The 22791-nt window shown below is 40.8% G+C and overlaps 1 protein-coding gene across 2 annotated transcripts in view; it reads left to right on the top strand.

Moving 5' to 3' along the window:
• vangl1 (VANGL planar cell polarity protein 1) overlaps window positions 1-20896 on the top strand; it is a 65994-nt gene extending 45098 nt beyond the window's left edge. For both annotated transcript variants that reach the window (XM_060928685.1, XM_060928686.1), the window contains exons 4-9: window positions 7532-7966; window positions 11671-11846; window positions 12385-12518; window positions 16509-16644; window positions 18147-18381; window positions 19737-20896. In XM_060928685.1, the coding sequence (XP_060784668.1) occupies window positions 7532-7966; window positions 11671-11846; window positions 12385-12518; window positions 16509-16644; window positions 18147-18381; window positions 19737-19997 (1377 nt within the window). In that variant the 3' untranslated portion in view covers window positions 19998-20896. The remainder of the gene's footprint in view (window positions 1-7531; window positions 7967-11670; window positions 11847-12384; window positions 12519-16508; window positions 16645-18146; window positions 18382-19736) is intronic.
• The last annotated feature ends 1895 nt before the right edge of the window (window positions 20897-22791 follow it).

Below are 22791 nucleotides of genomic sequence, written 5' to 3'. Positions count from 1 at the left end.
TAGGCCTGATCTGAAAAGAGGATGTTAAAATCATGAAGAAAAAAAATAGATCCAAACAAATCTATCAACTCCTACATAAATAATAAAACTGGAAACATTTTGGAGTGTGACATTTGTTTCCAGTTAAAACTGGTGTGTTTTCTTGTTGCGGATTAAAGTCTTGGGCGCAAGGTTTCAGCATACATGTCAACCTTTGGTCAATCAAACCTGTATAACCAACCTCCAAAATCCGTATTTCCCTTATAAAATCCGTATAAGATGCAAATTAAAATAATTTACCTTAAATTTGAATGATAATTAACAATGATCTATCCAAGTTACTTTTTATTCAATATTAATAACAATAAACCTTCAGAATGAATACAAAGCTCCAATGTTTGACAAAAACACAAAGTGTTATCAGCGTAGTTATGAAGGAAATACTTCGTTGTTTGGAGACAGGTTTCACCGAGCGGCTATTATGCGCGAGACTTCATATTAGCCACAAAGTCAGAAAAATCTGCTCGTAAAATTACGTTATAATGACCAAATACAATGAAAAGTATTTTTCCAGTCTCACCGGTGAAAGGTAATCCCATGTGATCTCGTTTGGACGGTAAACCTGTTGGTACAGTTAAACGCAGCACATGAATGAGGCATCTTTATTCTCGGCTACTGTCTAGACGCTATACCAGAGACGGTTGAAGAATCTCCACTTTGCCAAATCCAATATGGCGGCAAGGATGACGTATGATTCTACGCAGAAAGCGGCGTCTATGTTTATATGTCTATGACTTCCCGGTTGGCGGGATTCTCGCAATGCGGTGTGCGCATGATCAAAAGTGGAACGAAGTCTCGCTACCACAAGATAACGCGCGATTTCATAAAACTCTTTACTGGCTGTCTGTGGTGTACAGTACGTTTGTAAATGTTATGCACTCTTTTATCATCGTGGGAATTGATTATAGCTCTAAATAAATATTGAAGTTTTTTTAAAGAATCCGTATAACTTTATTTATACGCCCGTATACTACGTTTATTGAATCAAATCCGTATAAAATATGGACATTCCGTATAGGTTGACATGTATGTTTCAGAAACATGGTAGAGATCTCATTTTGCAGATTGTGTTGTGCAGAGAGACTCATCTTTCAACAAAACACATACTGATAAAAGCACAGTGAGAATTTGGGGTTTATCATGGTGTGGAGGCAACAAATGACTAAATATAATTCATATTGTACTTTTAATAGTAAATGGACAGCACAATATAGCATGAATTTTGTATGTTATAGTGTATGGAACCACTACTGTAATTCTTTCCTAGAAACTTTGATTGGCTGGAGCTGTCAGAGTGGCCACGTCACTGCAGTGATATGCCAAATAGAGAGATAGAGAGAGAAAAAGAGAGAGAGTATGGAGAGGGAAACCATGCTGGGGGGTGGAGGGGTGTGATCTCTGTATGTGACTGCATTTTTGGTGAATTTTGGTTTAAATGACTAATGGATTAAAAAATTGTGTGGATTTTGGTCTGCTGTCATTCAAAATAAAAGCACACAACACTACAAATAAAATATGCACATCATACATCACACACATTTTTCATGACATCAGGTATTTTTATTCTCAACCCCTTTACAGTGTCTTGCAAAAGTATTCATCCCCCTTGGTGTTTGTCCTGTTTTGTCGCATTACAAGCTGGAATTAAAGTAGATTCTTGGAGGGTTAGCACCATTTGAATTACACAACATGCCTACCACTTTAAAGGTGAAAATTGTTGTTTTATTGTGACACAAACAATATTTAAAATGAAAACACAGAAATCTGGAGTGTGCAGAGGTATCCCCCCCCAAAAGTCAATACTTTGTAGAGCCACATTTTACTGCAATTACAGCTGCAAGTCTCTTGGGGTATGTCTCTATTAGCTTAGCACATCTAGCCACTGGGATTTTTGCCCATTCCTCAAGGCAAAACTGCTCCATCTCCTTCACGTTAGATGGGTTGCATTGGTGTACAGGAATCTTCAAGTTATTCCACAGATTCTCAATTGGATTGAGGTCTGGGCTTTGATTAGGCCATTCCAAAACATTTAAATGTTTCCCTTTAAACCACTCCAGTGTAGCTTTAGCAGTATGTTTAGGGTCATTGTCCTGCTGGAATGTGAACCTTCGTCCCAGTCTCAAACCTCTGGCCGACTCAAACAAGTTTTCCTCCAGAATTGCCCTGTATTTAGTGCCATCCATCTTTCCTTCAGTCCTGACCAGCTTTCCTGTCCCTGCAGATGAAAAATATCCCCATAGCATGATGCTGCCACCACCATGCTTCACTGTAGGAATGACGTTCTCAGGGTGTTGGGTTTGTGCCACACATGGTGTTTCCCATGATGGCCAAAAAGATCAGTTTTAGTCTCATTTGACCAGAGAATCTTCTTCCATTTGTTTGGGGAGTCAGCCACATGCTGTTGGGCAAACTACAAGCGTGTTTTCTTAAGCAATGGCTTTTTTCCGGCCACCCTTCCATAAAGCCCCGCTCTGTGGAGTGTACGGCTTAAAGTGGTCCTATGGACAGATACTCCCATCTCTGCTGTGGATCTTTGCAGCTCCTTCAGTGTTGTCTTTGGTGTCTTTGTTGCATCTCTGATTAATGCCCTCCTTGCCCAGTCTGTGAGTTTTGGTGGGCGGCCTTCTCTTGTCAGGTTTGTAATGGTGCCATATTCTTTCCATTTTGCTATAATGGATTTAATGGTGCTCTGTGGGATATTCAAAGTTTGGGATATTTTTTATTATTTTATTTATTTTTTTTTTTTATTTAACCTTTATTTAACCAGGTAACAAAAAAAATCCCATTGAGATTAAAAACCTCTTTTACAAGGGAGACCTGGCCAAGACAGGCAGCGGCAAGCTTGAAACACAAAGTTAGTATCATTTACAGACATACAACACAGATTAAACGTTTGAGGACATAAGCTTAGCTAATAATTTAAGAAACATCTGCATCTTAGAGAGTCAGTTTTCTTTTCATTCATTTTTGATTTAAAAGCTTCCAGAGTGATAAATAGGCGCATCTTAAGTTCATTTTGAAGCAGGTTCCATGCTGTAGGTGCAGCGTATACAAAAGCCTTCTTTCCTAATTCCGTACGAACATTTGGGACATCCAACAAAATCAGATTCTGTGAACGTAGGGCATATTGTCCAGTGTTTTTATGCTTAATGAGTTCACACAGATACAATGGGAGCAGCCCAATAATCACTTTGTATATAAATATGTACCAGTGACAGAGCCTACGAGTGGTCAAAGAGGGCCAGCCTACCCTTGAGTAGAGCTCACAGTGGTGAGTAAGAGCTCTGCAGTTGGTTATGAATCTCAAGGAAGCATGATAAACAGAATCTAACTTAAGAAGACATTGAGTAGATGAGTGCATATACAATAGGTCACCATAGTCCAGTACGGATAGAAAAGTAGCCGCAACAAGTTGCTTTTTTACATTAAAAGAAAAGCATAACTTATTACGGAAATAAAAACCCAGTTTTAGTCTCAGCTTTTTCACTAGGTTTTGTACATGAGGCTTAAAAGTTAAGGAATCATCAATCAGTATTCCCAAGTATTTATAAGAATCAACAATCTCAATTTCACCACCCTCAAGTGTGACAACCTTTGGGATAGTTAAGGGCCTAACCTTAGAGCTGGTAAAAAGCATTAGTTTAGTCTTATCAGCATTTAAAATGAGTTTCAGCTGAAGTAAATTATTTTGTACCACAGTAAAAGCATTTATCAAATTTTCAATGGCCTTTTCTAGGCTAACAGCACAGCAATAAATGACTGTGTCATCAGCATAAAAGTGAAAATTTGCATCAGATACATTTTGTCCCAAGTTATTTATGTAAATAGTAAATAGAAGAGGCCCCAGTACAGACCCCTGAGGGACACCCTTAAGGATGGGAACAACTTCTGAGCATAGACCATCATATTTAACACACTGTGACCTATCACAAAGATAATTTGAAAACCAAGCAACGGCATTCTCTGAAAGCCCAGAATTTAGCAACCTAAGTTTTAGAACATCATGATCAACTGTGTCGAACGCTTTGGATAAATCAATAAACAGTGATGCACAATGTTGCCTCTTATCTAGGGCAACAGTGATGTCATTAACCACCTTGATTGCAGCTGTGATGGTACTGTGTCTTTTTCTAAAGCCAGATTGGTAGGTTGATAAGATGGCATTATTGTATAAAAACTCCTTAAGTGAGTTGCTCACAAGATTTTCAAGAACTTTAGCTAGTACAGATAAATTAGAAATGGGTCTATAATTGTTTAATGTAGATGAGTCACCCCCTTTTAGAACTGGAAGCACAAAGGCAGATTTCCAGATTTTTGGTATCTCATTGTTTTCCAGTGTGAGATTGAAAAGATATGCAAGTGGCCCTGCTACAAAATCAGCTGCCAACTTCAAGAAATAGGGATCCAAAAAATCTGGTCCTGGTGGTTTTTTGGGGTCTAGGATTTTTAGAGCTTTATGCACCTCTGAAACTGAAAATGGTTTAAAATGAAAAGGCTGATCAATGTGCACTGGAATATCAGAGCAGGGTTTCGCAGGCACAGAACCCACAGCATCAAACAGAGAACCAGAGGAAATAAAATGACGATTAAAACAGTTTAACATCTCCATTTTATCACAGATAGCTACTGAATCTTTCTTAATGAAAGTAGGTAGAGTTTGCCCGTCATTGCACACTGACAGGGATTTAATAGTCTTCCAGAATTTCCTGGGGTTGTTTAGATTTTCAGTGGTGACCGACAGGTAATAATCTGATTTGGCTTTCTTGATAAAAGAGGTACATTTATTTCTTAACTGTCTAAAAAACAGCCAGTCCGCCATGGAGCCAGTAGTCCTAGCTTTAACCCAAGCCAAATTGCGCTCATGAATAGTATCAGCAAGTTCAGTGGAAAACCAGGGGTTGTCACGGCCCTTAACTCTAAATTTCCTGAATGGGGCATGTGTATTTATAATTTTCATGAATCCATCCCTGAAGAAAGTCCAAGCTGTCTCCACATCAGGAATAAGCTCAATTCTATCCCATTTGAATTCATGCAAATCATGATGAAATCCCTGTTCATTAAAATATTTAAGATGTCTCTTACAAATGATTCGTGATTTTAGTTTAGGAATCTTCGTGTTTCTTATGGCCACAACTAAGCAATGGTCACTAAGATCATTGCAAAGAACTCCTATAGCTGAATATTTATGTGGGGCATTTGTCAAAATTAAATCTATTAAGGTGGACCTCGCAGGACATTTAAGATTTGGACGAGTGGGTGAGTTTATCAACTGCGTGAGGTTAACCGAATCACAAAATGATTTGAGATTGTCAGAGACTGGGTTAAGCCAGTCCCAATTTAGATCCCCAGCTAAAACAATTTCGCTATAATTTAATCTGGACAAGAGATGTGTCAAAGATTGCAGAGCATCATTTAAGGCAGATGGAGGCCTATAACAACCAACTACCGTAATACAGAAGGCATTTGAAATTTTCACATTTATCGCCAAAAAATCCAATTTCTTAGGGATAGATTCAGAATGCGCAACATTGACGTGAAATTTTAATTTCACATAAATGGCAACGCCACCTCCTTTTCTTAGTCTATCAGCACGGAAAACATTATAGCCCTCCACAGCAATGTCTTTGTCTGTGACTGATTTTGTCAGCCAAGTTTCAGATATTACAACAACGTCTGCATCTGTAGTTGTAATCCATATTCGCAGACTGTCCATTTTCGGTAACAAGCTGCGCACATTAAGATGAACAATGCTAAGACCGGACATTTGTTTGATATCAGATGGCATTTGGATAGTATGCAACTCAGGGCCCGGATTAGGTTGCACGTTACCAGACATAAGCAATAGTAAAACAATCATCCATCTCTGTTTAGCAGCATAGTCTGACAAGACCCTAGACCTTTGGTGCATTAAATCCAACCAGGATCTCTCATTGAATAGACATACAAAGTAATTATTTAAAACTAATAGACTTTGATAACGTGGTAAATCGGCACTTAAGTTCCATGCCACGTTTATGTCCTTTTCCCGCACCTTCGGAGTTTGTACGGGTATAGCAGTGAGGAAGCAAGTGCATCTAGCGTTTTGAGCAGCACTCAACGGGCGAAACACATTATTCGGTGTACTCACCCAACCACTGTCCCTTGTCCGCAGACCCCCCACACACAACACGCTAATTAAGATTACAAACAATGCCATCTTCTCTGGCCGGGGAGATGCGCATAACCGCGTGGAAATTCAGCAAACCGCTGACAGCATAGTAGGTATGGGGCGGGCTTGATGGTAAAATGCCACAGGGTAGCCAGGTGAATAAACGACGAAGTAGCAGATAAAAATGCAGCAAAGGTGCTGCCAAGTAAATCCGCCAGGTAAATCCGCCAGGTAGAAGTCGAGCGAAGCACAGAAAAACCTTAGATCCAGGAGGATTCAGATGGTAACAGAAGACTCGAATGTACATCCCAATTTGGAATCCAGGGAAACTCAATTCAAAGTCCTTCAGTTGGCTACTCCAATGCACTATCCACGCAGTCTTTTCCCTTCTCTTTCTCTTTTTTTCTTTTTTTTTTTTTTCTTTTCTTTTTCCTTTACTTGTCTTTTAAAACGTATCCTTCAAAACTTGTCTTTTTAAAACGTATGATAAAACGATAATAAACAAGTAAAACAAACAACACTTATCACTGACATAGACAAACAAACTGCCAGGCTGCCATCTTGGATCTCATCACCCAAAATATAACCCAACCCTGATCCATATTTCTTCACAACTTTGTCTCTGACCTGTTTGGAGTGCTCCTTGGTTTTCATGTTGCTTGCTTAGTAGTGTAGCTGAGTCAGGGTCCTTCCAGAACAGGTGGATTTTTACAGACATCATGTGACAGATCATGTGACTTATGAAGTGAATTGGTTGGACCAGCTCTTATTTAGGGGTTTCATACGAAAGGGGGTGATTACCTATGCACACTTCAGATTTCTGTTTTTTCATCTTAATTATTGCTTGTGTTACAAAAAAAGAACATTTTGCACCTTTAAAGTTGGAGGCATGTTGTGTAAATCAAATGGTGCTAACCCTCCAAACATCCATTTTAGTTCCAGCTTGTAATGCGACAAAACAGGACAAGCACCAAGGGGGATGAATACTTTTGCAAGACACTGTAACTCCCAGGACTTATTGGTGTGTCCAGATTTATCTTCTCACTCATAACTGCATCCTTTTCCTATCAGTTTCATTGTAATTATTAAATAATGTACAGCAGTTATTGAGAAATAAGATAGGTGGTTATGATGGGACAGCCATAACATTAGACTTGGTTCAGCAAAATAAAGGGTTTTTTTTTGTTAATAAAGTCTTTTCATCGATTTCATGTGGCTTTACCAACAAGAATGTTTTTACATAGAAAAAAAATCATAACAATATAGTCGAATTGACTTGAAACAACTTGTTCTGAAACAGTTTTTCTCTGCAATGTCATGGTCTCTCTTTTCTCCTCCTGTCAGGATGATAACTGGGCCGAGACCACCACAGCTGTTACCGGTACCTCAGACCACAGTCTCTCTCAGGAGGAGCTGGCCAGTTTTGGGAAGGAGACAGTGGGTAGCGTGCATAAGCAGAGCTTTGTGCGTTTGCTGCCCCTGGCCTTGACACTGCTCCTTGGACTGGTGGTTCTCATCACACCATTAGCCTTTGTGGTGCTGCCACAGCTGCTGTGGGCTGAGCATGTGCAGTCGTGTGGCACAGCCTGTGAGGGTCTCTTCCTCTCACTGGCCTTTAAGCTGCTGATCCTAATGCTGGCTGGCTGGGCCCTGTTCCTGCGTCCACCCCGGTCCACCCTGCCTCGCCTGGCTGTTTACAGAGCATTACTCGCTGTACTCACGCTGCTGCTCCTGCTCTCCTACTGGCTCTTCTACGGAGTGCGCATCCTCGACACACAGGTGTGTGTGTGTGTGTGTGTGTGTGTGTGTGTGTGTGTGTGTGTGTGTGTGTGTGTGTGTGTGATGTTCATATCATTTGTATTAAAGTTATACTATAATGAACTATGACCTTAGTACTGTTATTAGTACTGTAATGTTAGTAATACTATAATATTAGCCAATTGGCAATCATTAACTAAGCTCACCAGCATCATGGCTGTTTATGCTTTTTAAATTCCCATGACCTCTGAGTGGCAGTGACTGTGCAAGTTCATGGCAGCCTCCAAACACGGCCGCCACGGACTACAACTCCCAGGTGCCACAGCGCCCTCCCTCTCCCGAGCATTGATTGAGAGCTCGCCTATAGATGACTTGCAACCACATGATCAAGATGTGCTACGTCATGAGCATCCGCCAGGATGGTGGCTATACAAAGCAACTAGGATGGCAGCCGCTGAAAGTGTGTCTGTAAACAATGCTGAATTTTCTCAGTATTACCACGATTTGAATGGTCGAGCGAAGAGTCGATACAAAGAGAAGATAGATATGTGTGGTTTTGACCCATATTATTTAAAAAAGTCAGACTTTTCTGAAGATAAGACACTTCTACCGACCATTAAGTATGAATACAGGTCATTTCGTCCAATGACCATTTCATCCAACAGTAAAGACATTTCATCGGAAGCCTTTTTCATACACACTATCAATTATTTTATATTTCAGGTATTTGTTCGTTCGAAAAAAGGAGGAATTCTTAGTGGAATTCGACCGAAGCAAAATATATTTTGCAAAGCAAATGAGTGCCATAGTACGTGTGCTTCAACATTAAAAGTCGTACTAAGTGGGGGTAACCACGTCAGCCTGTGCCACTTGCTGACCCTGGGATGAGTTAACTCCCTTGTCATTGCAGGCTGCTCGCTTGCATGTCTATGTTTCCATCTGGATCATATTAAATCTTCAGGTGCTGAGCAACACTCTCACGGGGGCTTCGTTTGTGAATTCCGGGCCGAGGCGTGGTCCTACAGACCCGAGACCATGCTCAATCGAAGGGGGAGGCCTAGAGAGAGGTGCCTGTAAAATTTGGCTTCGCTATGAGCTCCGTTGGTCAAGTTATTCATTTTTAAAGCCGGCTGGATCATGTTAAATCTTCAGGCGTGGAGCAGCGCTCTCGTGGGGGCTTTCATTTGCGAACACCGGAATATCTCATCTCATCTCATCTCATTATCTCTAGCCGCTTTATCCTTCTACAGGGTCGCAGGCAAGCTGGAGCCTATCCCAGCTGACTACGGGCGAAAGGCGGGGTACACCCTGGACAAGTCGCCAGGTCATCACAGGGCTGACACATAGACACAGACAACCATTCACACTCACATTCACACCTACGGTCAATTTAGAGTCACCAGTTAACCTAACCTGCATGTCTTTGGACTGTGGGGGAAACCGGAGCACCCGGAGGAAACCCACGCGGACACGGGGAGAACATGCGAACTCCACACAGAAAGGCCCTCACCGGCCCCGGGGCTCGAACCCAGGACCTTCTTGCTGTGAGGCGACAGCGCTAACCACTACACCACCGTGCCGCCCCACCGGAATATCTGAAATATAAAATAATTGATAGTGCATCTGAAAAAGGCTTTGGACGAAATGTCTTAACTATTGGACGAAGTGTCCTGATCCCCTTGTCTCCTCTCCGTACTAAGCCTCAGAGTTTCCTCGCCCTCTTTCCGAATCATGGACGGAATTCTAAAAAATCGGAACGTGCCACGGTCACGAGTACTGTTGTGACCACAACCATATACAGCACAAAGATATGGCAGAGCTAAAAGAACGCTTAAAGCAGTGGAAAAACAAAGAGAGTTGCGCATGCGTGACTATGTTTTGTATGGAATGTCACTTGACCCCACATTTGTATATCCACCAACATGGCCGACGTCCGGGTTTCTATTTTGCTTTGACGTCACTTGCAAATCAAAGATTCCTTATCAGCTCTCCCTATTTAAAGACTGCATACACTCATGCTCTTTGCGAAGTATTGTTCTGTGTCCCCGTACCTGATCATACTGAGCTGTTTGTTGGTTTGGCCTGACTCTAGTTACTTTGACTCTCGCTACGTTACTTATCTGACTCTGAGACTGTGATTTACCTTTGATATCCTGTTTGCACATCGACCGACCTTTGGCTTGTTCCTGACTCTGATTCTTACTTCACGATTTGCATTAGTTCACCAGTTTGTGACGCACCCGCTCTCCCCTGCAATTGCGTCCGTAAGTGCCTGCCCACTTTGACAGGGAGTTGTAGTCTGTGGTTTGGAGGCTGTAGTCTCCATGTTTGGAGGCTGCCACGAACTTGCGCAGTCACTGAAACTGAATACGTCCCTACTTCCATTGCTCAGTGTTGTTACTACACCCTTTTCACTGTAGTTACTGAATAATTCTTCGTCGTTGATAAATAATGTGTTAAAATGAATAACTGAATAACAAGCTGATAAGTTAATTAACAGGCAGGTTTTAGAAAATGTATAATTACTGTTAAGTAACGGAAAAAAAAACCCATTATGGGAAAATAATTAATCACAAGGCAGTGTGAGGCGCAATGAGCTCAGTGTGTACCTTCTGTTATCAGTTACTTTATAGCACATGTATAAACACCAACGTCCCTTTTTTATTCTCTTTAGAAGTTAATAAGATGAAAAAAGCACTGTGATCTGTCCTGAAGACTTTCCTTTGACAGAAAATGTACTGATGATTATAAATCTCTGACGCTCTTTCCATAAATGTTAAATAAATATCTTTACAAAAAGCTTAAGCTCACCAGCATCATGGCTGTTTATGGGTGGCACGGTGGTGTCGTGGTTACCACTGTCGCCCCACAGCAAAAAGATTCTGGGTTCGAGCCCAGCGGCCGGTGAGGGCCTTTCTGTGCGGAGTTTGCATGTTCTCCCCGTGTCTGCGTGGGTTTCCTCCGGGTGCTCCGGTTTCCCCCACAGTCCAAAGACATGCGGTTAGGTTAACATGGGGCGGCCTTGGGCTGAAGTGCGCTTGAGCGAGGCACCTAACCCTCAACTGCTCCCCGGGCGCTGTAGCATGGCTGCCCACTGCTCTGGGTATGTGTGTGTGCTCATTGCTCACTTGTGTGTGCGCATGCATATGTTCACTGCATCAGATGGGTTAAACGCAGAGGATGAATTTCACTGTGCTTGAGTGTGCATGTGACAAATAAAGGCTCTTCTTCTTTAACTATATCAGCAGTTATAAATTTTCTTTATGTTTTAATGTGCAGCAAATGCAGTAAACGTCTTTGTGAATGAGCTGTTACTTTAAAAATAATTGAAAATGTATAGAATGAGTGCATTGATATAAACCTGTGAGTTGAATTACTTCCTGCACTACTGTAAGAGCCGTGCTGTTATAGAAAAGCAGATTTGAGAATTGAACATCATTGTGCTGTAAAATACAGTTTGTTTTTCGTCAGAATATGGAACAAGTGTGTGTGTGTGTGTGTGTGTGTGTGTGTGTGTGTGTGTGTGTGTGTGTGTGTGTGTGTGTGTGTGTGAAAGGAAAGTTGTAGTGAAGAAACCAGTTGTTCCTGTGCGAGAGCCAGAAAGTGAAATCGATCTCATTTAATTCGGATTCAAGCAGTGTGCTATGAAGAAAGAAAGGAAGAAAGACTGGCAAATGTGTGCTCATTATGTTTGTTGTTGTTGTGTTTATGGCTGTGGGTGACAGGATAAGAATTATCAGGGGATCGTGCAGTTTGCTGTGTCGCTGGTGGATACTCTGCTGTTTACACACTACCTGGCCGTGGTGCTGTTGGAGGTGCGGCAGCTACAGCCGTGCTTCTCTCTGTGTGTCACACGCTCGACTGATGGAGAGACACGACACTACAATCTGGGCCAGCTCAGGTAATACACACTGTGTGTAAGAAAGAGTCAGACAATATCAAAATAGAAGCACTTTCTATGTCAAATCTGTTTGATTCCTAATAAGAATGATTGATTGATTTTTACTATATAATATTTTTGGTAGTCATTTTTTTTTTTTTTAATTCTAGTCTGCACTTTTATTCTTGTTATTGTGTTTGTTTAGCTAATGCTATTTTTCTCTGTCCCTGAATCTGTTATTTTGTAAAAATCCAGTATAGATTTGTGGTAGTGCTGTGTGTATTTGCTGATCCAGGCATAAATTATTTATGACATTAATCATGCAATTTGATTAATTGATTAAAATTTCATATATCTCTCTCTCTCTCGCTCTCTCTCTCTCTGTAAGTTCACCACGCTTCTTTTCTCGCATTAGGATTCAGGCGTTCTAGCATTGATAGTGCACACTCCTGTGTGTTGTGGACGTGGCTTTGGACATTGTCACTACAGTTTTAGTTAATATGCCACTAGCGATGAATTTAGTCAAACATTATTCATTATTCTCTCATTCTGTGTGTAGTATTCAGAGGGCAGCTCTGGTGGTCCTGGAGAACTACTATAAGGATTTCTCAGTACATAACTCCGCACTGCTCACTGCTGCTAAAACCCGGACAGCCAAGCACCTGGCTGCTCTAAAGGTCTACAATGTGGATGGTGGGTTCTGCACTTTGCTTTCTTCATGCCATTACATTGTAGGAGAAAACTCTATAATGGTTCAGGCTCAAGTCACAGTTAGTTCACAGAAAGAAAACTCCCGAAGAACATTTGGAAGTAACTTTGAGAAAGTATGCAGACGACATCTCTGTTTGACACCGGGCGGCGCAGTGGTTAGCACTGTCGCCTCACAGCAAGAAGGTCCGGGTTCGAGCCCCGTGGCCGGCGAGGGCCTTTCTGTGCGGAGTTTGCATGTTCTCCCCGTGTCTGCGTGGGTTTCTTCCGGGTGCTCTGGTTTCCCCCACAGTCCAAAGACATGCAGGTTAGGTTAACTGGTGACTCTAAATTGACCGTAGGTGTGAATGTGAGTGTGAATGGTTGTCTGTGTCTATGTGTCAGCCCTGTGATGACCTGGCGACTTGTCCAGGGTGTACCCCGCCTTTCGCCCGTAGTCAGCTGGGATAGGCTCCAGCTTGCCTGCGACCCTGTACAGGATAAGTGGTTATAAATAATGGATGGATAATGGAAATAACATTTGTGTTGTCATATACATAGCAGACAACAACAAAATAATAACAAAAACAATGTCTTTAGTGTATAATAACAACAGAATGACACAAATTCTTTCCAGTCATGTGGTTTGAGGATTACTGAATATTAGAATTATTATCGAGTCTGTCACTTGATATTTTTGGTGTGTGTGTGTGTGTGTGTGTGTGTTTCTCTCTGTGTTCTCTGCAACATTTAAAGTTAATCCCAAAAGCTTTCTTTTAGACTGTAAGTTAAAACCATGGAATGCACTAAGTGCCCACAGGGTGTGTGTGTGTGTGTGTGTGTGTGTGTGTGTGTGTGTGTGTGTGTGTGTTTCCTCTCACCTGGAAGCAAGTTCACCCCATCAGGAGTTCATCCAACATTTACTTCAGTTACAATAGCACATATTCACCCAGAACGTATTCATCAGCAGTGTTCCTATTGAACACCTTATATTTTGTCTTCTAACTGGGAAACCTGATTTAAAAAAAAATCTTCTGGCCCGTGCACACATTACAAACAGAAAGTGCACACACAATCTTTCAGCCTATTTCAGTGTAAAAAAGTGTGGATTATTGACATTTAATCTTGTGCGTACAGTCTGAGTCAAAAGATTGTATGCATGCCAACATTTTCTATAATGTTAGAATAATATTGATGCCATGAACACTTTGAAATAACAAATCTGGGATTCCGTAGTGACCAAGAAATGTGTTAAGTAAATCAAACTATTATGTTTTGTGTTCTAAACAGAATTTAAAACCAATGTCTGATGAAGCTTTGCAAATTCTTGGCATTTTCCTCGACCAGTTTCATGAGGGCGCGTCACCCAGGAGAGTTTTCTTGAAGTCGCTAAATAGATTGAGCACTTTGTTTGCTGTTTCTCCTAAATAAAAACTAATTGCTTGGGGGGAAAACAATGTATTTTTAAGTAAAAACGGATTATTAATATACATTTTGATTCCGAAATTAATTTGTACATGGGCATTAACTTTACATTTTTCTTGATCTTTTTAAAGTAATTGATTGCTTTCGCTATTGTATGCATTTTGAGCACATGCCCATGTGGTCTAGTGAAATAGACTAATCATGATCCACATTTTACTTTGATATTTAATTTTAAAAAGATCTTTAAACTAAAGCAGTGTTCCTTTTATGCAGTGATTGTGCTCCTGGTTTGGGCTTGGTTTGGGGATCATTAAGCACCATGCTCATACTGTGTACAGGCACAGTGCTGCCCTCATGTGTTCATCTGATTAAATCCAGCTGAGCCAGATTGAATAAGTTTTATTTAAGGTAAAACAAAATAACCTGCATAATTGACTCTAACAGTAAACCCCCCCCCCCCCCCCCCCCCATACCATCACAGATGCTGGCTTTTGCACCTTTCTCTGATAAAAAAAAATTGGATGGTCGTGTTCACTTTCAGCACTGATAACTTCATGTCTGGTTTTTCCAAAAAACAAGCTGAAATGTGGACTCATCTGACCACAGCACGTTTCCACAATCTTTTGGGTCTATTTGAAATTAGTTTGGCCCAAAGAAATTGCCAGTGTTTCTGCTTAGAGTTGACGAATGACTTTCTCTTTGCATGTTTCAGATTGCATTTCTGGATGCAGCGGCAGACTCTGTTAAGTGACAATGGTTCCAAAGTACTCCTGAGCCCATGTGGCTATATTTGTCACATTAGCATGACGGTTTCTCAGGCAGTGCCGCCTGAGGACTCGAAGGTCACGCGCATTCAACAGTGGTTTCCGACCTTGCCCTTTACACACAGAGATGTCTCTGAATTCCCTGAATCTTTTCACAATATTATTAACTCTAGATTTTGAAAGACCTAAATTGTCTGTACTCTTGCGTTGACAAATGTTCTTTTTGAATTGATGGACAATTCTCTCACAAATTTTGGCACAAAGGAGTGAGCTAGGGTGGCACGGTGGTGTAGTGGTTAGTGCTATTGCCTCACAGCAAGAAGGTCCAGGTTTGAACCCCGTGGCTGGTGAGGGCCTTTCTGTGCGGGGTTTGCATGTTGTCTGCGTGGGTTTCCTCCAAAGACATGCAGGTTAGGTTAACTGGTGACTCTAAATTGACTGTAGGTGTGAATGGTTGTCTGTGTGTCAGCCCTGTGATGACCTGGCGACTTGTCCAGGGTGTACCCTGCCTTTCACCCGTAGTCAGCTGGGATAGGCTCCAGCTTGCCTGCAACCCTGTAGAACAGGATAAAGCGGCTAGAGATGATGAGATGAGATGTTCATCACACTTTCCTCGATGGCTACAATACCTCATGTGTATCTATTACTATTTATATCACAGCACTGTTGAATTCTCAATTCTGATTGGTCAGAAGGTGTTGATTTGATTTATTTATAATAATATGGCTTGGACAGTATTTCTGGCTGCAAAGCAGATCACAGGTTTATATTAATGCACTCGTTCTAATACATTCTCATTTCCAGTGTAACATCTTACGCAGCGATTTGTATGGTGGACATGCTTCAAACATGAATTATAAAAATGTGTGTAATTGTTGAAGTTTTCAGTGAGGGGATTCCAGTGTTAGCACTTTGTAACAGTCATAGGTAAAGCTATCACATTAATGTTTCTGACATTAATCTTCAGAAACGATGTCTTTGCAGTGTCTTGGTAATATGTTTTGTTTTATTAACTTCAAGAGAAAGAAATGTGTGCTAGCATGACTTTCAAGAACAGGAACTAACATATTTTGCAGATGTCCCACAACATTAAATGTCACTATAAATGAATTTAGGAAAAAAAAGTATGACACCTCTTTCTTGAATTAATGAAAAAAAATGTTAGAATTGGCAAGTTTCTGTAGTTATAAGAGAAATAAAACCTGTTGGGATGTGCTGTTATAATCTACTTTGGGGTGATAATCACCCGATGTCATGAAACCCCATCAGTGATTATTTTCCTAAAATAGCATACTCTGATGGCGGCACGGAGGTGTCGTCTCACAGCAAGAAGGTCCGGGTTCGAGCCCCGTGGCCGGCGAGGGCCTTTCTGTGTGGAGTTTGCATGTTCTCCCCGTGTCCGCGTGGGTTTCCTCCGGGTGCTCTGGTTTCCCCCACAGTCCAAAGACATGCAGGTTAGGTTAACTGGTGACTCTAAATTGACCGTAGGTGTGAATGTGAGTGTGAATGGTTGTCTGTGTCTGTGTGTCAGCCCTGTGATGACCTGGCGACTTGTCCAGGGTGTACCCCGCCTTTCGCCCATAGTCAGCTGGGATAGGCTCCAGCTTGCCTGCGACCCTGTAGAACAGGATAAAGTGGCTAGAGATAATGAGATGATATTGAGATAAGCATACTCTGATATTTTTCCTTCTTTATAGAGAATACATCTGCTTGAGTTCTTGTACAGTCTCCAGGTTATGATTTCTCAGGTTAGAACTCTAAGATCTCAAGCTCTAAGGTCCCATCATGCTGTGCTTCATCCTGTCAGGTCCTGGTAGTGATGGTGCAGCGAGTCAGTCTCGAGCCAAGATGGCTGCTGCGGCTCGACACAAAGACACCAGCCACAGTGAGCTTTACTATGAGGAGGCTGACTACGAGAGAAGAGTCCGCAAACGCAGAGCACGGTAAGAGAAACACTGAGTGATGGTGGGATATTTATATTGAGGTTATGATACATGATTATCAAACAGAGCAGACAAGAAATGCAGTAACTAGAGGACAAGAATTCAGTAAATCACTAAATCAGCTCACTAGTTTCATTTGATGGTTGCTACAACTGTAGGTTATATGTTTTCCCTTGACTACAGGATTAATTAAAACTAGACAGGCCTTTCGATTTCATAAAATCGGTGAAATTTAGTTCCCTCTGAAATTTGGTCATTGTGATATATGTTTATTTCTGTAATATCTAAAAAAAACGCAGGCCAGTCTGTGGCTGGGAAGTTATTTAATTGGAGGAGATTCCTGAGCAAATAACGTGCATGAAATCGCTCGCTTCATGCAGTCACGCAGATAGAGGAAGTCCGTGTGCGTATGCGCAGGTTTACCTTCTTCTTCTCCTTCATTTTTTGGGTTTTACAGCAGCTGGCATCCAGTGTTGCATTACTGCCATCTACAGGTTTACCTTGACCGTGCACTGACAGTTCCATCATTCTGTTGCTCAACAAACAGCTGAACACACCGAGGTGTTTGCTGACCGCCGATATTTATTAGTTTGGTTCTGCGTTTCCTTTCTTTCGCAACATAATGTCTTTTCCTCTCACGTTCTGTTACTGTAGTCGGTCTTTCACGTTTCATTCACGTCCTCCATTTTTCTCTCCTGTTTCAAATCTGTATCCCACAATGCCTTGTGCGAATGGAGAAAGCCCACCATGTGATGCATGACGCAGTATCTTGAATTGGTGCTTGAATTGCTTCATGGTAAAGCAAGAAAAAATAGCGGAGAATTTAGGGCCACGTGACCCTAAATTCATTAATTGTTCTATTTAAAAAAAAAAACTAATAAAATTGGAAGTCTGTGATTTGAATTAAGTAGTTTTCGGTCCACTAAACAAAAATAATTGGGTGTCAGGGAAAATTCTTTTTATGACCTAAACTTGAAAAATCTGAAAAGCAGTTTGCCTTTAAAGGTGACATATTATACCCCTTTCCCACAAGTCGACACAGTTCCCTGAGGTCTTCATGAAATGTCTGTGCCATGTTTTGGTCAAAATACCACAAGGATAAAGCACCACAACTCCCTTCTCACCCTCTCTAAACAGCCCCGTTCAGAACAGCCAGTTTGAGTGCCTGTTCCTTTAAATCTTAATGAACCACTGCTGACCCCACCCCCCAACCAATCAGATAACACTTTCCTCATGAATATTCATTCTCAACTCAGATGAGGGGGCCGCATCATTCTAATGAGCTCCACTTCTGACACTGAAGTGTACCCAAATCTGAACGGCTTGTTGAAGCAGGTTTTCTGAAAACAGCAGCTTAGTAGAAACTGACTGGGTGTCTTATTTCAGAGGTTGTGGGTTGGAACCCAAATATACGTGTATGAGCACTGAAAAAGTACGTCTTTCATAATATGTCCATTTTAATTAATATTATTAATATTAATTTTGTTTAATGTGCTGTCAAGGCTGGTGGTGGCAGTAGAAGAGGCATTCACACACGTGCGGCGGTTGCAGGAGGAGGAAAAAAAGAAGCCACCGGGAGATGTGATGGAGGCACGTGAGGCAGCACAGGCCATTTTCCCCTCAATGGCACGGGCACTACAGAAGTACCTGCGCACAACACGTCAGCAGCACTGCCACAGCATGGACAGCATCCAGAGTCACCTTGCTTTCTGTATTACCAACAACATGAGCCCCAAGGTACGTACACACACACACACACACACACAAATACTGTACACAATGGTAGATTCATTGGAAGGACGATCTCTGCTGTTCATGAAAACACATCATTAGTAATGATGTACGGTAGGTAATATTTCTGGATTTATAAAAATTGTTACTTCAGAGTATGAATGCAATTCTTGCATCTTGGTTCGTGATAATGGGTGTTTTCAAGATTGTTTGTAAACTAATTGATTTTGTGCATTGTGATTCTTTTTTTTTTTTTTTTTGGTACCTTTAATGTTTTTGGTACCTGCCTACCAGAAGATTATATGCCTACAGCACACTGAAATTCATTCACACTGTGAAAGAAAGAAAGAAAGAAAGAAAGAAAGAAAGAAAGAAAGAAAGAAAGAAAGAAAGACTGCTAGAAAGAAGGAAAGAGAAAGAAAGACAGCAAGAAAGAAAAAGAGCTAGAAAGAAAGACTGCTAGAAAAAAGGAAAGAGAAAGAAAGAAAAACAGCTAGAATGAAAGACTGCTAGAAAGAAAGAAAGAAAGAAAGAAAGAAAGAAAGAAAGAAAGAAAGAAAGAAAGAAAGACTGCTAGAAAGAAGGAAAGAGAAAGAAAGACAGCAGGAAAGAGAAAGAAAGACAGCAAGAAAGAAAAAGAGCTAGAAAGAAAGAAAGAAAGAAAGAAAGAAAGAAAGAAAGAAAGAAAGAAAGAAAGACAGCTAGAAAGAAAGACAGCTAGAAAGAAGGAAAGAGAAAGAAAGAAAAAGAGCTAGAAAGAAAGAAAGAAAGAAAGAAAGAAAGAAAGACAGCTAGAAAGAAAGACTGCTAGAAAGAAGGAAAGTGAAAGAAAGAAAAACAGCTAGAAAGAAAGAAAGAAAGAAAGAAAGAAAGAAAGAAAGAAAGAAAGAAAGAAAGAAAGAAAAAGCAGCTAGAAAGAAAGAAAGAAAGAAAGAAAGAAAGAAAGAAAACTGTTAGAAAGAAGGAAAGAGAAAGAAAGAAAGACAGCTAGAAAGAAAAAGAGCTAGAAAGAAAGACTGCTAGAAAGAAGGAAAGAGAAAGAAAGAAAAACAGCTAGAAAGAGAAAGAAAGAAAATGCAGCTAGAAAGAAAGAAAGATTAATCCATTATATGTATCTCACTCTTGGCAGTAGCATAACTTCATAAAGGGGGAAATAAATAAATAAATAAATAAATAAACCTGAAAAATAAATAATTCTAATGGGGACTGGTATAAAGGTTTTCATTAATCATTCAAATCATGGGAAAGCAAATTGACCACTGGAGACAATTAGGCCAATTTCCATTAAAAAAAAAAAATGTTTATGCTTTCAGACAAAGTGTCGTCTCCTGTTTGTGCTCAGTGCAGTGTTTTGTCACCAGGCGTTTCTGGAGAGCTACCTGACTCCTGGTCCCACTCTGCAGTATAATAGTGAGTGCTGGCAGGCTCTGCAGTGGACGCTGGTCAGCGAGGCTTCAGTCACCAGCCCACTGCGTCATGGCACCGAGTTCCAGCTCAAAAACAACCACTTCTGCCTGGTGGTCAGCAGCAAGGCCATCCCTCAGCTCAGAATCGGCGAGGAGTACGTCCACCCCAAATCGCACAAGTTCGTGCTGCAAGTGCAGTCAGAGACCTCCGTCTGACCCTCTGCTGTGTCCGTCGCTTTTATACACAATAAACTCAGAAACAGTGTTTCTTTTTTCACTTTTTTTTAGAAATCACGTTTCTCATATTGGACATATTTTGATACGCAGCAGTGTGTTTCTTTTTGAAATGAAAAGTATTTATGTACAAGACAGATACTTGTATTTGCAAGTGGGAGAGTGTGTTTTATGTGTGTCGGTATGTGCGCTGTGCAGTGTTTAAGAAATAAAGGCTGCTGTTTATTAAGGGAGGGATCAAGCAGAAGTGTAAAACCAGAACTGTGATCATGAGGAAGTGTTGTCTTACATGTCATGTAACTTGCCTGCTAGTCAAACAAAATACTAAGGAAGGAGGAGGGGCCACAGAAACATTACCTACAAAAAGTTAAAGGAACTTTTTGAAATTTTATTTGAAATGATGGATGGCTTTAATACCCCATTTACACAGAAGATGAGGCACAGTGTCATCTTAGTGTACAAGGTTTTGCTTTTGTTTTTTTTTTAAATAATGCACCGATTTCGCATTTGTAATGTAGTCATTGTGGCAAAACCACAAACCATGTAAGAAACACAAGCCCGGAAATGCTGCCTAAACCTATGATAAACCTTTTAATTTAAGAGGGCTTAAAACCTTTTCACAAAAAGGATTCGTTAATAATTCAAATGCAGCAGAATAACTACCTAAGGAACTTTTTTACAGCCCATAAAAACTCTTTTATACATGTATTTATAGGATTATGAATTTCTTTTTTTCCCTGTGTCCTTTTTGTGTGGTGATGATATATGATCACTGATAAATTGACATGTTTGCGGTTGCCCATTTGTGAAGAATATGGCAGCCAGCAGCATATCATATCCTGCCGATTTCTATAAAAATGATTTTTTTTTTCTGTACAAAAATGCAGTCATCTTGTATGTTTTATATTGTTTACATTGGTATTTTATGTGTACATATCATATGTCTGTGTGAAATTAATTTATGACTATGTGTACAAACATCGTATGTACCTTCGCATGTATATAGTCATATACTGTAACAGTATTAATTTTTTTTTTCTGCTGTTGTAGCCCTTTCACTGGTTATTTTCTTCTGGGATCATTAACATGAACTCCTTTCAGATCTTACACTGTTTTCCTTCATCTTCTTATCATCACATACATTTGCTCTTAAAACAGAGCTTCATCCTGGTTTCTAATAAAACTTTGTCTGAGACAAATAAGTGATATACAATGCGTCATGTTAGACACCCATACAGTATCAGTATCATGCCTTTAGAGGGTCAGATGTAATATTTAAGCCATCATTAATCAGATTTCCTGTTAGCTGTTCATTTTTATCATGTGCATCAACACCTTATTCCCTTACTGTATTATTGAGTTTATTGCAGACATGTTGCTGTTCCTGTACACTCACTGAACACTCTATTAGGGATACTGTACTAATACTGGGTAGAGCCTCCCTTTGCTGGCAAAACAGCCTCAATTCTTCATGACACGGATTTCACAAGATGTTGGAAACATTCCTTTGAGATTCTGGTTCATGTTAACCGGATTGCATCACACAATTCCTGCAGATTTTTCAGGTGAAGTTTCATGCTCTGAATCTCCTGTTCTACCACATCCCAAAGGTGTTCTACTGGATTCACATCCAGTGACTGGACAGCCAGTGAAGAACACTGAACTCATCGTCTCGTTCCTGAAACCAGTTTGAGACGACTTTTGCTTTGTTACATGGTGCATTATCATGCTGAAAGTAGACATTAGAAGATGGTAAATTGTATCCATGAAGGGATGCACATGGTCAGCAATAAATAGTGTGTGGTGTTCAAGCTATGATTGGTATTAACCAGTCAAAAGTATGCCAAGAAAACATTCCCCACACCGTTACACCACCTCCATCAGCCTGGAATGTTGACACAAGGCAGGTTGGGTCCATGGATTCATTCTGTTGGCTCCAAATTCTGACCCTGCCGTCTGTGTGCCTTATCAGAAATCATAATTTGCACTGGTTGATTTAATGGTAGTCAGCTAAACTGGTAGACTAGTACTGTACTTGTAGGCCTCCAAAATGGGCCGAACCACCTCACATTGCATGCTTTCAGTCTAGGTAGCTACAGTGCATTATATTGGCAAAAGTATTGAGACACCTGACTATCACAGCCACATGTGCCCATTCCAAAACTATGGGCATTAACATGGAGTCAGTCCCCCCTTTGCTGTTATAATAACCTCCACTCTTCCAGCAAGGCTTCCACTAGGTTTTGGGACACTGCTGTAGGGATTTGTGAGGTCAGGCACTGATATCAGGCAAGAAGGTCTGGTGCACAGTCAGTGTTCCAATTCATCCCAAAGGTGTTCACTGGGGTTGAGGTCAAGGCTCTGTGCAAGCCTCTTGAGTTTTTCTACATCCACCTCAGACCTCACTTTGTGCACAGGGGCAACAATTTGGGGAATGTCTACATATGGGTGGGGTGGTTAGGTGTCCACATAGTTTTAGACATAAAACTATATTAATTTTGGTCATTCATTCACCTTCTGTAACTGTTTTATCCGGGTCAGGGTCACAATAAGTAATAGAGCTGCTTAATGAATTTTATTTTAGCCAGCAAACTTGGCATGTCACATTTGCATTCTGTTTTTCAGAAGAAGGACTATTTTGTGCTGCCATGTCTTCACAAAACATTTATCTGAAATTTTGCTTATATTGCAAATCATGGAATGAAAAGAAACCAATGTATTTTTAAGACAAATTTTACAATTGGGGGCGGCATGGTGGTGTAGTAGTTAGCACTGT

Source organism: Neoarius graeffei, chromosome 9 (genome assembly GCF_027579695.1).
Source record: "Neoarius graeffei isolate fNeoGra1 chromosome 9, fNeoGra1.pri, whole genome shotgun sequence".
NCBI lineage: Eukaryota > Metazoa > Chordata > Actinopteri > Siluriformes > Ariidae > Neoarius > Neoarius graeffei.
The sequence above is the reverse complement of the archived record's forward strand: the minus strand, read 5'-3'. Positions and strand labels throughout refer to the sequence as shown.